This window comes from Tympanuchus pallidicinctus, unplaced genomic scaffold, assembly GCF_026119805.1.
Source record: "Tympanuchus pallidicinctus isolate F22 unplaced genomic scaffold, pur_lepc_1.0 scaffold8, whole genome shotgun sequence".
Lineage (NCBI taxonomy): Eukaryota > Metazoa > Chordata > Aves > Galliformes > Phasianidae > Tympanuchus > Tympanuchus pallidicinctus.
Window position 1 is genome coordinate 52706865 of NW_026294802.1, and position 20040 is coordinate 52726904.

General features: G+C 51.4%; 1 protein-coding gene across 3 annotated transcripts in view; it reads right to left on the bottom strand.

The window, feature by feature from the left end:
* Positions 1–217: 217 nt before the first annotated feature.
* Positions 218–20040, bottom strand: part of FAM163B (family with sequence similarity 163 member B) — a 29519-nt gene continuing 9696 nt past the window's right edge. The window contains exons 1-3 of one of the 3 annotated variants that reach the window (XM_052668284.1): positions 14350–15057; positions 2042–2157; positions 218–1936 (exon numbers count right to left, since the gene is read on the bottom strand). In XM_052668284.1, the coding sequence (XP_052524244.1) occupies positions 1547–1936; positions 2042–2134 (483 nt within the window). In that variant the 5' untranslated portion in view covers positions 2135–2157; positions 14350–15057 and the 3' untranslated portion in view covers positions 218–1546. Of the gene's footprint in view, positions 1937–2041; positions 2158–9080; positions 9186–14349; positions 15058–20040 lie in introns of those variants that run through there. The other 2 variants (XM_052668286.1, XM_052668287.1) reach the window with 2 other exon arrangements.

Sequence of the window (20040 nt, forward strand, 5' to 3'; positions counted from 1 at the left end):
GTCAAAGTAGTTTTATTTTTTTGCTTTCTTCTTCTTCAATGATTCCCCAAGTCCTGTACAACCGTTTGCCAGGTGAAGGTTAGAGAATGTCAATCACTTGCTTAGTTTCCAAGCTACAACGGAAGGAAAAACCCCCCCAAAAATAGAACAGGAAATGGGGGAAAGCTGGGACAAGAAAATGTTCACAAGAAAGGCAAAGAACTCAAAGGCTGAATGCATTCAAACAAACTGATGTGAGCACTGTACAGCCGTGGTTGTGCTGCCATTCAACGGGGCCAAACCCAAGCCCCAATTCCCCAACAGAAACCCCAAACTATCAAAGGTACTGGATTGCAGAGGCTGACTTTGTGCTTTGCAAGGTTTCCTGGGGGAATTAAAAGCCCTCACAGCTGAAAGCAACATCTCCAGATGGGCTGCACACAGCGTGTGTATGCTGAGGGCTATGGAACAGCAGCGCTTCCTTCTCATTGCATCTCTAAAAACAAAGCCTGGCCCCAAGCACAGCACTGAGGCTGTTAGGGTCGATTTGTAGCCACCCCTCCTCTGCAGCAGCAAGCCCTGCTCCAGCGCAGGGTGAAGCTTTTAACCTGAATAAAGCCCAACCTGGGGCGAGAGGGTTTTGTGCAAGATAAATTGTACACAGGGGACAGCAAGGAGGGCATGAAGTGTTCTGCCACGTCCCTGGCTGGGTAGGATCTGCTGTGACTGCTTCTATTTGAAAAAAAATAAGAATAATGGGAAGTAAATCTTATGGTAATCTTCAAAATTAAAGTAGAAATGTGCATGCAGGGGCGTGTGTGCACATACATGGGTGCACTCTCGCTCTGCCAGCACTCAGCTCCTTAGATTAGAAGTAGCATATGGCATCATTTGGAGAGGGGAGGCTCATTATTTGGAGAGGGCAGCTGCGGGTGCCTTCCTCCATCTGGAATCATTCCTCCTTCCTCGCCCTAAGTAACTTGATTGATAACCCATCTCCATCTGCACCCACTGCTCCTGCCCCATTAGGACAGCACTGAGAGGAGCAAGAGGGTGCAGGACAGGGATGGGATGTGCTTGGCTGCAGCACAAAGCAGTGGCAGAAGGATGGGCAGCAGCAGCCCAGCTTTGCCAGGGGACGGTGGTGGCTGTGTGTGTTTGCACACCAGGGCCAGCAGCCCCCAGGTGCTGCATATCCCTACAGCACAGCAGCCTTGCAGCTCGAGACGCCTTGCAGCCTCCCATCTCAGCCCACCAGCCACTGGTGGGTGATGGGCATTTTCTCTGTATAAAAGGATGCACAATATCAAAATCCTCTTTATAAAAGAAAAAAAAGAAATGCAACGCAGCACTAGAAAACCTCACATCCCAGCTGCCATCAAGCCCCCCTCACTTCCCTCTCCATTATACTGAGGTTTAACTCATCCCTGCCACTGCAGCAATACATTCAACTTTCTTTCCCCCTTCCCCCCACCCCCAACTCCACTTTTTTTTTTTTTTTTTGCCTTTAAATTTTATTTTAAAACACTGTGGTGGATTATAAGAAGTCCTCCATGCAGTGCCAGGCTCACACGTCGGTGCTGATGCTGCGACTGCGGGAGAAGGCTTCACGCATGGCTGAGAGCCGGTTGGGGTTGAGAGCCTGCAGGTTACCCACGCTCACCGGCAGGTCGAGCTCCTCCTGGCTGACGGTCTGGAAGCTGACCCGGTCCCCCCCGTTGTGCAGCTCCTCAGGCGGCTCCTGCAGGAAGAAGGTTGGAGGCTCATACTGCCCGCAGCCCGGGCAGCCGCTGCGACTCGGCGTTGCCTTCTTGCTGAAGGGTGAGGAGCTGTAGAGGGACGGCCCGTTGGTCAGCACTACGTTGCGGTTGCAGTGGAGCGGAGGGATGTGGGAGTGCACGGCGAAGTCGGGCTCCTCCTCATCCTCCTCGGATTCATCCTTCTTGCAGCAGTAGTACTGGAACGGGATGGGGCTCAGCTGGGATCCCAACACTCTCGCACCACGCGTGGGAGATGGGATTGGTTTACCCTATCCCACCTCCATCACATCGCCCTGCCTTACCTGGAGCCTACAGTAGCAGAGGACAGCGATGATACAAAGTAAAATGACAGTTGCTAATATTCCACCTGTGATGACCACGGTCCCGGCTGTCATTCGCCCTCTTCTCCATTAACAGCCTGCAACAGAGAGCACATGGGGTGATGGAGGATAAGAGAAGATGGGATTGGACTGGATGGGAAGGGTTGGAATGGGATTGGATGAGTTGGGAAGGGATGGGATACTTCATCCCCGTTTGCAGAGAGCTCCCACTGGGTCTGCCTGCATGCTGCAAGCAGAGGGGTTTGTCCCATCTCCTGCAGGGGATCCGGCTGGATGCCAGTACTGTGAAAGCCATCAAGGGAGCTCCCAACCCCTCCCAATGGCACCTGACAGCTGGAGGAGGATGGAAAAAGCCCAGAAGAACTTTGCTAAGTGTTATTGCAGCCTGCAGGTGGGCTGAGTAATTGAGCTCCAGCAACTGCAGGTTGATGCAGGGAGTGAGCAGCAGCAGTGGGACACTATGGGAATTGTACAAATGGTCCTGCAATGAAAAACCCATCCTGGCCAACCAGTCTGGGCATCACCAAGTTACTCTGCATGCAGAATGGGGGTCTAGGGAAGTAAAACCTGCATGATGCCAGCATGGGGTTTGACCATGAGCCTCATAGCCCCTTTCACACCCCATGCTTTGTGTTGGGGATGGGGACTTGCTCATGGCACGTGCCTGGCTCCTGCTTGGAGCTTCACAGCAAGTGGGGGATTGGAGCGATGCACATTTTTTCTCTGAGCTTATAATCCATTTTCCTCATGAAAACAATGTGGTATTTTAATTTGGAATAACTGGAGCTGCTAAGTGAGCCTTTAACGAGTGCAGGGCCAGGCACTCTTCTCCCCCACAAAGCAGCAGCATGGGATGAAGCCGCACAGTGCAGTGGGCTCCTTGCTTTTCTGTGGCCAAGATGAAATCAAGGGAGCATGATGGTACATGGCATGAGGCTTCTGAAAGCTGCATTGCAGCCAGTGCTGTGGCCAGAGCACAACAGGGACATTGCAGTCCCTATGTCTGAGAGTAGCATCTCCCTCCCCCTAAAGCATCCACAGGGGTTTTAGCACAGACACGGCAAAAGTATGAGGCCCCCATGTCCTGAGCTGAGCAGATGCACAGTGCAAGATGAACACAAGCCCTGCAGTGCTTGCTCTGAGCATCCCTATCCCAAAAACTTGAAATTCCCACCATCCTGTGCAGAATAATGCCAAACTCTTTACCCAGGGGGGATAATGGGGACAGCCACAGCTGTAACACATCCCTCCTTACAGCAGCATCACTCCACAGCCCAAGAGCTGCAGGCATCAGTCTGGGATTGGGATAAATGACATAAATTGACAGAGAGAGCAAACTGTGACCACCTACCCGACAAGTGCTTTAACAAAGCTGGCCTCCAGCTCATGATATCAGGTTAAACCAAAAAACCAGCTTCCCCAAACCCAAATTACTTCAGCACCTGAGGAAAAGCAACTGTATCTGTCAGGGATTTAACTTGCTTCCAAAGAAAATAAATCTGTGGCATATTTTCAGGTGCTTAATGTCCTGCTAAAGTTGGGTAAGTACTGAATGGATAAAGCAGTATCACATTTTATGCTGCTGCTGAGCAGAGCTGAAAGAGCAGGGAATTTGTGCTGCTGTGTAATGGCCGAGAGCTTCTTGTAGGGCCAGAGGATAAGAGCCCTGCCAAATCCTGCCCTACTTCTGCCCTGGGACAAAAACCCTGTGGGGGTTTAGAGCAGGGAGACAACAAGCCTTCCAAAATTGCAGCAGTGATGTGGAAGCATCAGTGCTCCAACCCTGTGACCTTTGCTGCTCCCATTTGCTCACCATGAATTAAAGGGTTGCACGTCCCAGGGGCAAGCAAGGGGGAGCACGCAGCAATTTTCTCTGCATTCCTCCCACCCAACCCCCAGTGCCCTGTGGTCAGCCATGCATGGCATGACAGCCACTGCCCTGCTCAGAGCAAAGCCATTTGCATCACACTATTTCTCCTCCCGTAACATACTTGTCTGCTTAAAACCATGTACCTGGAAGCATTAAACTCTCCAGCGTGCGAAGGAGGGAGGGGGGGAAAAAAAGCCCATAAGCAGAACAATTCCTGTCTAGACCTCCTTTTTACATTTGTTCCTAATTTCACGCTCTGCAGGCTCCCAGGTTCATATATTCAGTAATAAATATCTTGGTAAAAGGAAGTGCTTTGCAGCTCCGCTGTGGTCTTGGGGAAGGTATGCAGGAGCCTCACTATGAGGAACACAGGCACCAGCAGACGTGTCTACAGCCACTTGGCTCCTTCCATGTCCCTGGGGAAGGTGAGGAGCCCTCGAGCTATGGAGGATACCTGAGCCCCCCATTGAACCTCAGATACCTTCCTGCACAACTGCTCCAGGCTGAGGGTTTTGACACAGGCACAACCCTGTGCCACTTGCCTGGTTCTGCCAGGACATCTCAGGCTGAGTAATTCCAGCCTGCAGCAGATGGAGTTTGATGCAAGAGAAAATGGGCTTTTGTGTTCCTTGCAGCTTGGAGAAGGAAGAAGTAGAGCTCTCATTGGCTCCAACTCCTGACTGATGGCTTCTTCCCTTGCTCCAGATGTTGCAGTGCTGCAGACACAATCGGATGCTGGACTCTGCTGCTACCTGCAGGAAGACAGCTAGGGACTGCTAGGGTGAGCATACTTAGATTTCTTTAAGAGACCCTCAAGTTCTGGTTAAACCAGACTGTGGGATTTGTAGCAGGAAAAACCTTCTGATCAGGACTTTCCATGAGCAGAGTCTACACTCATTGCACCCCATCCCATCCCAAGTCACCCCAAAGCCTTTTGCACTACTTGGAAGTGCTGTGATGGTAAGCCTCCAAAACCGAACCTCAGATGGATACACTGGTTCCACTAAAGCTGTGCCCTCATGAAGACACTGCATCTCACCCACACAGGTAAGCCCACGGCCTGTTTTACTGCAGCAAGCTTTCTGCATCCCCTGCCAGCTTGAGACCTGCTCCTCTGCAGCACACCCAACCCACAGAGCAGCCATTTCCCAGCTCTTCCATGCACATCCAACCCTGATGCCAATCCTTCCAGTTACATCCCACTTCAGAAGAAAGGGAAATTGATCAGCAAGGGGAAAAAGGGGGAACATGCAGGACATCCCACTGTGCCCTGGAGCCTGGTACCAAGGTTTTGCCTGAGGGTGAACCCAAAAGGGGAAGCAGCAAACAGCTGCTAGCAGCTCAAATACGTTTGGTAGCCAATGCAGCCTGATTCCTGCATTTCTCCCAGTTCCTGTAATCCTACCCAGTCAATGAACGAGAGCTGGGCTGCTCAGAACAGCAGGGCAGTGTGCCAGCGCAAGGCTTTGCACACAGGGAGCCAGTGGGCCAGGCAGCTGCCAGCAATACGGGCAGAGAACGAGGCTCCCCAGCTACAAAGCCCCCGGAGCACAGGGCTGCACCACTCCTGCATGCTCAGGATAACGCAGGCATAAAGATCGCCTCTATCATAGCTCACAGTATGGTCCTCTGTGCACCATTGCTCCTCTCTGCTCTGCCCCTTCCTAGTGTTAATACTCCCAGAGCAATGCCAACACCAGGGCAATGGAGACAGTCAAACATCACACTCCTTCTGCCTGCTCTCATTACCACCCTGCACCATTTTATATCCCAAAGCACTTTGTTAAACGTTACACAGCAGTCTCAAAACTGACAGAAAAACCACTATATCCCTGATGGGCAGTGGAAGACTTCTCCATATGCTGTGGGTTTGCATCCTCACAGGTGACATCAGAGCAGAACCCGGCACAGCATGTTCAAAACATCACACACATTACAGCCACTCCGAGTTTCGGGTTTTCCTACACCAGATACCACAGAAAAGTTTGCAACAACCAGGCAATCATGGGACAGTTCAGGATCCCCCCACCCTAATTAGTGTTATTAGGATTTAAAACAGAAACCAGCTCAGAGAGCCTTCTGAATGCTCACTTCTGAATGCCCACAAAGCAAATCAATTCAGGGGATGCCATCCCCAGCACAGAGCAAGAGGGAACATGCACACAGCAACAATGAAGCAATAATGTTGTTTAATACAACTAAATCACACCTAATGTAAAAATAATATTTGCACAGCTCATCAAAGCATCACTGAGGCTTAGTGAGCACAACTCCAGGCATGGATGTCAGCAACTGCAGCTGCTAAAAGGAGAGCAGTGGTGCTGCTGGGGAGGGACAGAAGAAACAACACCTGGTGCCATTGCAGTGCCCTGGGATCTTTTCAAGGTGTAGCTAACTCCATATTAAAGAGGACAAGGAAGGAGTTGGCAGCTGCTCCAGCACACCTGGAATAAAGCAGGGTAAGCTACACTGGAAAGCTTTGCCCTCCTCAATCCCATCTGTCCCTGCCCAAACAACCCTGCTCTGCATAAGCACCAGGAATCATTTCCATACATCTGCTGTCATCCAGAAGACTCCTAAGCTGTCTGAACTCCTTCAGAAAGGAAAAAACAAAAAGCAAGACAGGCTGTCTTTCCACCCTGCATCATTTAATCTCCTCTTGAACTGCGGCTTAGTCCGCCTGAGATATTAGCATCACAGAGCAGGTTTTGGTATTAGCAGCTTGAGATAAGCTGCAGTCGGTGCTAAGGGGGAAAAAAATAAGAGAGAGGGTGGGGAGAGCCCCCAGCAAGGAGCTGCTCCTGGCCATCCATCTCTGCCTCGATTTCCACTTCTTTCTGTTCCAGTGGGGACTGCTCCATCTCCATCGCAACCCAGCACAGAGCAGCTGAAAGGTTACAAAGACCCAACGAGCAGAAAACTGAGCACTGAAGTTGGAGAAAGGGGGATTTGTCCTTCTGCAAATGCTGTCCTGAGAGTGCGATGCTGCTGGCAGAGGACAGCACCTGGCTGGGAGCAGAAGCTGTCTTCAGCAGTTCTCACCAAGTGACTGATGCTGACGCAGAGGACAAGGGCAAAGCTCTGAGGAATTGTGACACTGCAGCCAGGATGGCCCAGGCAGTGGGAAGGCTGTCACACAGCAGCACATCACCAGGTCACAGTGATTCCTTGAGCTGTGGTGAGATCTGTGCTCCTCCATGTCATGGTGCTGGGGGGGGGGGGAAGAACAAAGAATCCCACCTCATCCAGGACCCTACAGGTGCTGAGGCTCCATCAGGATGGGGAAAGGAAGGAAGGAAGGATGCACACAGGGCACGATTCCACAAAGCAGTAAATCCACTCAGCTTTGCACTTCCACAAGGTGAGAGTGCAGCTCAAAAAGGTCTTCTGCAAAGGATCCAGGAACAGCTCAGCTGAGACTCGCTTGCTCAGGACCGATGGGCCCATGGGCTGGGGACAGCAGAAGAACTATTTCCTTGGGGTCACTAAATGATGCAAGCTGGGAGCTCTGGGGAGAATCCTCTGTCCAGCTGCAGGAAAGGGCTTTCACCCCATTTAGTGAATTACCCCATGTAGGGTCTCTGCTGGGTGTCATGGACAGGGGAGCTGATCTTGGCTGCCCCAGGGAGATGAGCAGCAGCCATGGATGGACCCCCAGGGCTGCTTGAGCAGCAGCATTCAGAATCTCCACGGAGATACACACACCTTTTTTACCTTAAAAACAACAACAAAATTCCACAAAAAAGGTAGGGAGTTTCCATAGCTACAGCTTTACACTGTTCACACAAAGGCTCAGGCCGAACCCATGCAAGGGAAAGCAAGCAGAGTGTTTTTCCCTCTCCAGCCCAGCAAGTCAGCATGGTGCATGAATCAACAGAGAGAAAAGAAGGCAGTGTGCTTCCTCATGGCTCACGATCAGGAGTTTCCTTATGGGCAGTAAAATCTCCTTATGTTCTCATTTCTAATAGGGATTTATCTTTGCTACATCAGGGGAATTAATACGGGCTGTTGTCTGAGAGGGTAATTTCCAGATGTTGGCAACTCTGCTGAACCGTTTTCAGTAAATTTCCCCTTTATTTCCCTCTTCTTACTTCTGCTACAGCTTTTTCTGAGAGATCAGAGGGAGAAAACCCACCACAACGAGACAATCCTAATCAAAAAAGCAGAAGAGATAAAGCAATCCATAGAGCTCAGTTGAAAACCATCATTAGGTGAAGAAAGGAGCAGGGAAAACCTTCACATAAAGTGCTCTACTTAAAAGCACGTGGGCTTAGCAGAGCTGCTGAGATCAAATGTTTGAAATATCGACTGTTCCCAGGGATGGCATCTTTCAGAAATCAAAACACATGCGATGTATCTTTTTGCCTGGCATCAGCACTGGGACGATGCAAGCACTGCCTTTGAAATGACTCCTTGATCCAGAGAGGCCCTGGAGAGCAATGCAGTGATGCTCCCCGTGCATCCTCCCTACCTCCCCAAAGCCAAAGTAGCACTGCTGCCACCAGGCTGAGCTGGGGATGGCTTTTCACAGGCCCAAGGAAGGGGGTGGGTGTCCACCAGCGACCCCTGAGCATCCAAACATCTGCAGATCCCTGTTTTTGAGCAAAACAGCAGCTCTGGGTACAGCATTTCAGCATTTAAAGGTTTACCCAACACTCTGCAGCCAACAGCGCTGCCACAACCCAGCAGTATTTACGGGTTTTATTTGCTTTCAGTCAAGTGGTGAAGGCACTACCACAGGTTGCCCAGAGAGCTGGCAGCGCCCCATCCTTGCAGACACTCCAGGTCAGGGGATCTGAGCACCTGGTGGAGCTGTGGGTGGCCCCAATCATGGCAGGGACTGGGACCAGCTGGCCTTGAAAGGTCCCTTCCAGCTCAAATGATTCTATGATCTCAGACAATAGTCCAGCTGCCCTCTGTCTACTTACAAAGGTACCCAGAGAGCAAGTAAAATCAGTGCTTGGTTTCTCAGAATCTGGTATCAAAGCCTTGCATTTTCTGTAAGTTCAATGCTATAATAACATGATGGAAAGCACAGCAATAATATCAGGGTAGCAAAGTCTGCAGTTGCAACAAATGTCCAAACACAGTAGATACAGACACAAAAATAAAAGAAGAAAATTTCCTTACCTTCAGAAGACCTCAAGCGTGCAGGGATCTCCAGCAAGATACCCACACCTCCAATGCCAGTGCTTAAATGAGGTCTGGGCAGGGGTGGATCCTGGCTCCAGCCCTTCTGGTCATTCAGTGCATTGAATGCACCTGAGCACCCCTGGGTTAGCCCTGCCTTCCCACCAGGTGCTCAATCACTGCTTCAAGCCCTGACTTAGCGTTTCTGCTCCACTAACCTATCTTGTTTTGTTTCAGCTTGTTTGTAGAGGAAAAACAAAAGGCTGATGCCAGAAACTCCAGGGAAAATAAACACCACCGAGAAAATCCCACTTTCCATGGGCTGAATCCCACCAGCCACTGTGAGAATCGGGAATAACTCTTGGGCTGTCAGCAATGCTAAACTGTTGCAATCAGTCCTACAGGGACAATGAAGTGAATAACAGCAAAATCACAACCCAACCACAAAGTATGCCTAATGGCAAGCCCCAATCAACGTTCATTATCCCCCTGCTCCCACCTCCACTCCCACACAGGCAGCACGGCTATTTTCCCCCAGATCCCACTGTTAATCTTCCCAGGGCTGAGCTACCCAGCAGGCAATGCCATCAGAAGGAAAAAGATCCTTTTCCTTCCACATGAGAGCCTTCCAAATGGCATTCCTGCCAATCCTTGCTTGCAGGCACTGCACAGCCCTCGAGGCCACGTATCTCCTGAGCCTCTCTAGCACCCAGGGCACCAAAATCTCAAATCCCTGCTCAAAGCTGAGTCTCCGGCAGCATCAATACTGTAGTTTTTTCCCCTGAGGGAGCATGCCTTGCATTTCCACTAAAGGCACCATATCTTGCTATGTAACACACGTATATCTTGTTAACTAAAGGGCAGCAATATGCGCTCTATTGTACCGTGACTGATTTCTACAACTGAAGATGCAGCAGAATCAAATTGCAGCAACTGTTTATATCAAAGCAGAGCTGCTACTGACTGTTGATCAACTAAACACTGAAGGGCTGGCCAGGTTTTCCCTAAGACAACCCAGCCTTCCCCATATAACCCATAATATCCCCACCGCTGGCAGGAGCAGTGTGGCTACCGCTAGAGGGATGCGAGCAGAGCTCGAGCAGCCGCACCTTGGGCAGCATCTGCTGGGGGCCAGGGGTGATGGAAAAGCCGGGATAACCACTGCAGGGTCACTGTGGGACTGCAGGCAGCCCGGCGTGGGGGATTCCCTGCACATAGCAGCTTGCAGTCTGGCTGAAAAGGCAGACAACAGAAACAGAAAAACGAGAGTTAATGGTTTGCCAGAGTTCGGGCAGGAAAACCCACAACAGAGCTTGAAATGAATCCAAATCCACTCCAAGAGCAAAAGGGATACGGATGTAAAGTGCAGGGCAAAGCCAATGCAACATGCTTGGCTCAAAGGGGGATGCTCGCTCGGAGCTCAGAGCAGCTCAGCACATCAGCTCATTGCATGCACTATTTCCTAAGGGAAAGCGACCTGAGTAGGGACATGATGTGGGGCACAGGGATGGCGGAGCCCATCACAGGCTGCAGGAGTCCCCTGTGCATCCTCCAGCATTTCGTCTCACCACAAGTGTTTGCTTTCATTAAAGCTTTAACCTCAGCCCGAACCTCTTGGTGGGTAAAAGGGCAGCGTGGTGCTGGCTGATGCCAGCTCTGCAGGTGCAGGAGGAATGGGCAGTGCTACCAAGGGCCACTTGGATCCACTACGGTCCAGCTGAGACTCTCAGGCTGCTGAAGAACAAGGGACTGCTCTGCCCAGGGAAATATAAAATGACAAAAGAGTTCTCCCAGCTTGCTCCCTTCCAGCACAGAGTTAGGAAATCTCAGCCATGCAGAGCACCTACTGCTTGCAATTCACATAGTAACGAGTTTATGGGCTTCTGCAGCTCAAAGCCTGCGATGAGCTTGTGCCCAAGGCAGAGCCACGGTGTGGCCTAAAGCCATCCCTAAAGCTGGTGGTGCAGAGGCTGCATCCCTGCTGATGGGGATATCATCACCTTCATCCTCTGCTGAGTGCCCTCAGGGCGAGGTAAGGAGCCAACAGTCAGGTGCACACTGCTGAGCCTTGATCCAACAGCACTGAAGCAAACAGACACAAATCCACATATTTTCTGTTTGGACCACATCCCGAGGACAGGCTAAGACTTTCTTTCTGGTTTCTGCTAACTTCCTTCTGAAAGGTCTCTTAGAAAAAGGCAATTATCACAGTGCCATTAAGGCTTTCCTCTTTGCATGGCCGGATAACTCGCCCGGAGTCTCTCGAAATAACCTTTAAACAATAGATCCTGTCTTGTTTACTGAATGTTTCCAAACTCAACAGTAATGCATCCAGATGTCACCCGTGTCTACTGTGGACCTGACTATTTCTGGAAACGCACCAAGGGCAGATTGCAAGGATAATGTCACAGGGAGAATATGACAAGTCTCCATCTCTGTGATAAAAGCACAGTGGTGTGCCCCAGGGTGGTGGGACGCAGCCCTGCTCCTTTCCTGAGCAGTGCTGGGCAGGTGCTGTCAGCTCGTGCTCAAATGGGGACAGTGTGTGTGTGTTCCTGCCCAGCACAGCTTGGTGAGCTCATAGACTGCCTGGATTAGTGTTTGTCACTGTGAATGGCTTCAGTGTTGGGGAAAAGGAATGCGGAGAGAAGCACTGGGGACAGCTGGCGGGGGCTTGGGGAGCAAGCCTTGGCTCAGCCTGTATGAAGATGAGCACCGGCTCTGCCTCATCGCGGGTGCGATCCCTATCTGAAGGGATAGGGAGACCAAAACTCCACACCTGACTCACCTCAAGTCTGCACTGTGCAGCATCAGCACACAGCCAGGGACGGTGTGACATCAGCTGTGCTGGCACTGCCGAGCCCCAAAATTCTCCTCTAACAGAAGAGAAGCTGGGAGCCAGGAGCACTTGGATGCCGAGCAGCCCATCCCCAGCAGTGGCTTTGTCACCACTCCTCAGCCTCAGCCTTCCCACGGATGGATGACTTCTCCAACAAGCATCATCAGCTGAAAACACATCGCCTGTCCTCTGCAGAGCCAGCCCTTGTGACTTCGGCCTGATTCAGCCCCATTCCCCGTCCCCACGCCGTGTCTGACACGGGCACATTGCGACCCGCACCATCCATGGCAGCCAGGTCCTCCCCTGGTGCTCTGAGCTGCCCTAAATGGGTCACGGACCTCGTTAAGCTGTCTGAGGATGATTCAAAATGCTGTCACGACTTTTCATCTTCCTCCAACCTTTGCAGCTGACCTGTGCTCCGGGCTGCTCCTGCAGGGATCGCAGGGCTTGGAGGTTGCTGATGTCTCTTGTTCGGATTGGCCTCAGCTGTGATCCCAATGGGGCTGGAAAGTCTGGGCAGGGTCTGAGTCCATCACCCTACATATTTTTAGTCTCTCTGCCAAGCTGCAATGTTGGAACATGACTTTTTTTTTTTAACAAAAGGTGAACAAATCCTGCCAGCTGCAATAAATCAGATCACGAGGAGAGAAGGAGATAGACAACGACATGGGGAAAAGTGTAAATTAGAACGGGAATGAGCGGCAAGCTCAACCCAACACCTGCCCCCTCTCCTCCACCCCTCCCCTGCTCTTTCTCAGCATTGTCACATCAGGAGCACTGCCAGATACAAATACCTCTCGGCTGGCCATGCCTCTAGCTAAGGAGTGATAAATCAGCATCAGTCACTGTGGGGGGATTTTGCTGAAATTCTTTATCTCTTTGGAGCACCAGCACTGTTTCCTAAGACTCCTTGTCACTGCTCTGCACTGACAGAAACACTGACATGCAGAGGAAGGAGGTTACAGCCTTAATTACAGCTGCACTGTCTTTAAGGTGTTTGAAATCTCTTTTCACCAACTGACAGCCACGGTGCATTTTGCTGCTGATTCCAGATGAGAGGAGAAACAGCCACAAAAGGCTGCCAACAGCATTCCATTACTCACACACCACCACAGCAGGGCCAGCAACTAAAGGCAGCTGTGAGGACAAGCCGTGCACTGAGTTTATGCACAATTTACATAAACTCACTTTCCTTAACTGCATTATAATTTAGCTGCTTACTCAGTGAAGACATCAGATGCAATGACTGAAACCCCAGTCATACCGGCACGGATGCTCCAATGAGGTCACCCAGGAGCACTGTCTGCACTCTAAGCATCGGGATGTCAGCCAGCTTTCCTAAAATGACAGCCACCCATCATGGAAGAGCACGATTTTACCATCGAGGTTTTATGCTGATTTCACTGCTCTTTTTTAGGCTAGAAGACAATCTGTTGAACCTCAGAGTGCCGTCTTCTCTTACCTTTAATTTATTCTGTCAGAAAACTGTCTACCTTAATGAGTATGAGCACACCCCCACTACCTTCCAAGTTTGGTGATCTGTTATGTCAAGTATAAATAATCCTGTCTGAAACCGCTCGATAGGGGGAAATGAAAAGCCATCTTCCCTCGGGGGATTTCTCTCCCCCACAGCCCCCCCATCCTGCAGAACAAACACCGTCCATGTGCTTCCACGAGCTCAGCCCCAGCCAGCTGCTGTATTAACCAGATAGTGCTCAAAGCAGCAGATCATCCTGCTGTCACCTTCCTTGCATTCAACCCTGGATCTCTCTCCATTCCCACTACTATGGGGCTGCTCTGCTGCCTGACCCAGACAACGCAGGGGGTTCCTATGTCCTTTGGAGGCAGGACAGCAGATAGGAAGGACCCTGGTGTTGGCCACATGGCTGCGGGTGAATGCCCTGAGAGGGGCCAGCTTTGTCCCCAAACCACACATGCAATGAGAGCAAGCTGTCCCCAGAGTGGCCAAGGACACGACCTGAGCACTCAGGTGAAGGAAAGCATCCCACCCCAGCCCCGAGATGCTGTCACTTCCTCCTTTGTAGATACAGCTTTAGAACTAAAGATGCTGTAGGAACAGCAGCACCAAGCTTGGAGCATCCCAGTCTTTATCATCCTGGGCTAAAGCATTGGCTGGACCACTCTCTCTAAGGCAGGCTATCAGGGAGCAGAATGCTGTGCAATTCTCCATGTCCATCTCCGCCCTCCAAACCCCCTCCAGCCCCAGCCTGCAGCCGGAGCTCGTCCTCTGCTCTCCCCTTGCAGGCATTCTCCCAGGACTACCCCAGCACTCCAGGATGCATCAGGAAGAGGGGGGGGGAAGAAAAATAAGCAGGGGAAAATCACTGCTGAGAGCCACCCCGGAGCAAAGAATGAGGGCATGGAGAAGGAGTGGAGCGCCGGTGCTCTCCCCTTTTCCTCCCGTCTTACCTTCAAGAGGGGGAATGGTGCCGGATCGCTCAGGTGAGGACCGCGTCTTCTCCTGAAATCTCCAGCTCGGAACGCATCAATGCGGGAATGAAGAAAAAATAAATAAATAAAAAAGGAGAAGAGTAGAAATAAATAAACAAATAAAATTAATAAATTCAAATAATAATAATAATAATAATAACAGTGATTTGCGGGGAGGGGGGGGGGGGTTATAAATAAAGTGAACGATAAACAAGACGGAAGGCCGATGCCAGCTCAGGGAACCGAGCGGGAGAGCCGGCAGCGGGGATCCTCTCGGCACATGGCCGGTGCCGGCAGCAGCCGCGGCGGTGCGGGGGAGCCGCTCCCTCCCCGCCCCGCGCCCCGGCGCCAACGGGGCCGCCAATGAGGGCGGTGCGGAGCAGCGCGGCCCCCCCCTCCTCCTTCCCCGCTTCCCCCCCTTCTTTCCCAAAGCCCCGCACCGGGGCTGCACGGGTGGAGGCGCGTGAACGCGGTGCCCCCTTCTTTCACCGCACGCCGCCGCCGCCTCCGGGTCCTCCTCTACCTTCTCCTCCTCACCTCGCTGCGGGGGGAGGGGGGTTGGATACAGAGGGGTGGAAGCCCTCGGTGCATAGAGACGGGAACCCCCCTGCAGAGCTTGATGTCTCCGCACAGAGCGCGGCGGTCCCGCACGGATCCTCCATCCCAGTGCTGGCACATCCTAACCCCTCTATACCCAGCAAGGGAAAAGCATCAGGATCAATCCCTCTGCCCCCCCGTGCTCCCCACTTAGCCCCACAACCATCCCGTGGCTTCTCACACGTTACACGGCTTTATCCCACGCGCCATTCACCAGGAGTTAACGCTGAGGTTTTGGTAAGAGCTGCTCCCTCCCGTTTCCCTTCCCAGCACCACCCCAGCGACTCGGGGAGCCCCATCCTCAGACCCCCTCCCCTCCCTCCGGCGCTGCAGCTCTGAGCACACTGCTCTCTGCACGAGCAGAGGTGGCACAGAATTACATCCTCATCCGAGTGGCCATCAAAGAGTGGAGAGGGAAAAGGTTCTTGTGTCCCAAAGCCGAAAACAAAAGCATTTGGTAACAGAGAAAAGCTGTTGCTTGGAGCCAGTCCTCAGGCAGGTGGGCTCCCCTGGGGGCTGTTGTCGCTGCTGTCCCTAACACTGAACTTCGTGTTTCCTTTTGGCCCTCTGCTACTTGTCCTGTCCTCCTCAACTGATGGAACAATCCATTTCTGGTCCTCTCACAGCACACCTGCTCTTTTTAAGATACTGTCTCTTATAGCACTCTTTTAATCTATAGAGAGGGAAACAGTTGTGTTTAATTAATTGCTCCCTAAATTAGCTAATTACCGCCAGTAATTTCAGCACACTTCGCATGCAGTTCAAACTCCTGAGCAGGGATCTGAGCACAAGTCTGACGGTGAGAAATGAAAGCAAGGGGACAACAAATAGTTCAGCTTTAGAAGGTCCACTTCAGACCATCACTGTTTAATTATCACAGACCTCATTGGTTAGCATTGAGCAGTCCATACCATGGTTCCTTTTCAGCTCTGCTTCAAGGTTGCTTGGACTTTGTGCAGTATATATTGGAAAGCTATGCCAAGAAAACACAATTTTAGCTTTTTATTACTTTTATGGGTCAAACGTCATTGTCTAGCAATTTATCACTGCATCTTTGTTTGGAAACGTGAAAGATAGAGGCTCGTTTTTGGGCCATTCATTTCAGTTTCTGTGCTCGTATCCCAGCATGGAAATAAACAGCCTCCTTTCTTCCCAAGTGCTTTTATAATGAATATGTCAAAGCGATTCTTCACTGTTCTGAACCCAGGACAGCAGCAAGGAAAAGCAATGTTACAGCAAGGACTTAGCGAATACTTGAGCTGCCTTCAGCAAGTATAGATCTTATTTGGTGGAACTCGAACACCAGATCCGTTTCTCTAAAAGCAGCCCTGCAAAGATCAGCTATCGAACCTGCAAAGGAGAGAAAGGTTTTCATCACGTATTTCTGTAGCCTGTTGTGAGCACAGCCTCACCGTGCCAGGGGCTGAACGAGAACAGGATGCAAAGAGCTGGAATCCCGCAGACTTTGCAACAGACATTTTTGCAGAAGGGAAGTGCTAACGAGGAGCTGCAGCATGAGAGCCAGTCGCAAGCCTCAAGAGCTGGCCACAGGCCAGTGACAACTTGCATTGGCTCTCCTTGCCGTTTGGAAGGGGTCCTGTGCCTGCCAAGGCTGTGGGATAAACAGAGCAGCAGCAGCCAGGAGCCAAACCGTTTGTAGGCTTTAAGTAAGGTGCACACGTTGTAAGCAGCTGCTTCCCCCCAATGCCTCCATTGGTGTATGCACAGCGTAAGTGCCCTCCTGCATCCACACTGCATCCTCATACCTGCCTCAGGGTTTGGGATCAAACTGCCCAGGAATATCACATGATCTGCATCATTCAGCATCTGAACCAGGCATTCTTCCCCTCCTCCTTCCCCAAGGTACTGCTCACAGTGTGCTGCCATCAGGGAGGAGCCTGTGTCATGTCAAGCCTGTGACATGAGTGACAACTTCCTTCCAAACGTGGCTCCATTTGACCCTTGGATTATGTGGCCACCAAGCAGAACCAAAGCTGGATACGGCTAAAGTCATGTAGGACAAATCTGTAGTGGAGCCCCATTGAATTATTCATGTATTTAATATTTATCCACTAATCTACCCTTTATTATACCTTCTGCTAACTCTCCTGTTACAGATATCAATGGCTATGGGAAAAGCTGTGAGGAGGGCTGGCAGCAGGGAGCAGAGCCATGCAGAAGGGCTTTGGGGCTTCAGGGAAGGGAGCTGGAAGGCTATGAGGTGACCACAGGAGAGGGCCAAGGATGGAGAATGGAAACTCATCTGATCCTGCCTGGAGCATCTTTTGCAGGGACACGTGAATCTGTGTTACAATGCGTGGAGAAGGGTATTGCAAAGCCACTTTATTTATGGTACTTTTATTGGCAGGGGAGTGGGAGTGCAATACAATTTTAGCCACTGTGATGTCTCTATCTCCCTTACATTCCACCTCCATTTCTAGAGCCGTTTTTGCTCTGAATTACACAATTTCTCCAACTGCACAAAGGGACTCGCTGTACCTGGCATGGCTCAGCCTTGCTGGGTGAGGAGAGCTCCAGCAGCTGAGTGCAGGTCTCCAGCATCAGCGGCCCCGTTCCCCTCCCTCTGCAGGCAGCAGAATCCCATCCCATAAGGCAGCAATAGGGCTGCATGGCACTCAGCTCAGACATGCTTGAGCCTGGAGAAAGGCACAATTCACACCATGGTCTGCAGGGAGCACATGAGGGAACCTCCAAGAGCTACGGAGCCTGGGACCACCATGATGTCAGTTCGGTTATGCTCCAGTTCTCAGATCCAGCTCAAATCTCTCCCACCTCCCACTGGCACCATCCACCGCATCGCACAGCCCTGTATAAACAAACCCAGCGAATGCTTTTGTCTCTTCCTGTCCTTCTCAGATATTTTGGGTATTTGTGGCAATCTCTCCTGTTTATATAACAAAGCCACAGCCCAGTGTTTGTGGCACCATATCCATGGTAACCCTAATATAGCATGCACAGGCAAGTAGGATTTCATTAGGTGGCTCAGCTGTGGCAGTGTTTCTGGGGAGCAGCAGGGATGAAATGTCTTTCTGGTGCAGGGACCTGGCTGCCCACCCACATCCCAAGGGGAAATGCTGCTCTTTTTTGCTGGCTGTGGCCTCTCCCTGCTCCCACATCACCCCATCGCCGTGCCACGGTGCTCGTTGCAACTCACCCTCCTCACCTTTCATGCTGCAAAGAGCTGCAGGTGTTCACCCAAGCTGCTCAAGATCCTCCAACAGGAGCCACGAAGCTGAGGTTCATTTCTGCCTCCAGTCTGGGGAGATTCCTCCAGTGGTGCAAGAGGGAGTACGTTTGGTCCTGAGGAAAATAAAAAATTAAAAATAGAGAAAAATAGGGAAACACCTTAGGGGAAGGCAGGAAAAGTTGGGAAGAGCAGAGGCTCTGCAAAGGTGATGCTCTCATTTGCAGCCCTCATGCTGTAGGACACAGGCACCAGGAGGAGGAAATGCCTTTTCCCACCCACTGCTGATGGGTTATGGGCTCCTCTGAACATCCTGCCTCGGCCAGCACCCACGTTAGCTGTTGAGTTAAATAATGACTGTCTCTGGCAACGGTATGACACAAACCCAAGGGCAAGAGGTGGGTCTGTCCAGAGAGGGGAATCAAGCAGAAATCCGTGGGACCCTCCTCACCCCTGTGAGCATCTCTCCTATATGCCAGACCTCTCTGCCACCCCATCGGAGCCAGCCTGAGTCAGAGGCTGCTTAACCTCATCAACACCCAGGAAATCTGATCAGGGCAATGGCACAGGGCAGGATCTGGCCATGGACAGAGCCCCGGGGCACGGGATGCTGTGTGTGTGCTGCAGCCCAGCACAGCAGGAGCAGACAGCAGCCGTCCCTCTGTGCCCTCCCTCACCCTAATCGAATTTACATCCGTGTTAGCAAGGCAATGGATTATAGCTCGGAGGGGTGCTGCCTGCTTCAATCCTTAATTCAGCGCATCAGTTGTGCTTAAGCCTGCTTACCTGTAAGCAGAGCTGCTGCTGGGTTCAGACAGCACCTAGCATGGCCGAGCTGGTGTCTAAGGGACTGTCCATTAAAAAGAACCCTCTTCCAGGGGCTCAAGGCACTGTGCAGGTATCCTCTGTGCAGAACTGCTCTCTTAGTTCTTCTTGCTGGGGTAGATGGAGAAGAATAGAGGAGCTCTGTGGAGGATACAGGATACTGCCATGCTAATATCAATGCAACAGTGCTGTGTGAGTTCCAGCAAGAGCTCATCACTGGAGGAAAGCTGCTCTCTCTGTGCTCTGCTTTGAGGACAGGGGCTGAACATGCAGCCCTCCAGTATCCCTCTCACCGACTGACATGTGGGAGTTGCTCTGAGATTGCCCCAAGCAGTCTGGGTGCCGGACTCAGTAAAATGGCATTGCTACCTCTAGCTTGAGTCTTAAAATATCCCCCAGAGCAAGACACAGAAGGCTGAATCCTTGCTCTCTGTCTGGATTTACGGGCAGCAACCTGGGAGAAACTAAAGAAAGGAGATATATATATGTATTATATATACATGTTTTTCCTTCTCTTTAAGTAAATTCTCACTGCTTATCTCCAAAGTTCAGCTGTTTTCAAGCTGACCTGCCTGCCTGTTCCACTGCAAATTCCTTCTGTACAGGAAGGCTCAGGCGCTCCACTTGCCAGCAGCCTGGAGTTTCATCTCCAATAGAACTTGTTAGCTAAAGACCCCATCCCACCCCCCGCCGAGGATCATTTTTCTTCCTGCCGTGCTGACAGCTCAGCTTCTTTCCCCTTAGAATTAGGAAACAAAGCCAAGATGGGAGATGAAGCCAATGAGGCTGTGCTTGGAGGTTAGAAACGGGGCAAGGCACCGATCTGTTCTCGCAGCCAGACATCCACCCGAGGAGCCAGGGCTGGCACAAGAGGAGCATCCATCTGATGCTTTCTGCTGAGGATCTCAGAGCACAGCACGTCCAGGACTGAGTCCAGGAGCTTCAAGCACAGTGGGGATGCTGCTTCCAACTGTAGCATGCAGCTGAGCTGAGTTGAGCTGTGCCACCGGGGGGATGCAGCCCCTGGCTGCTCCTCTCCTCCT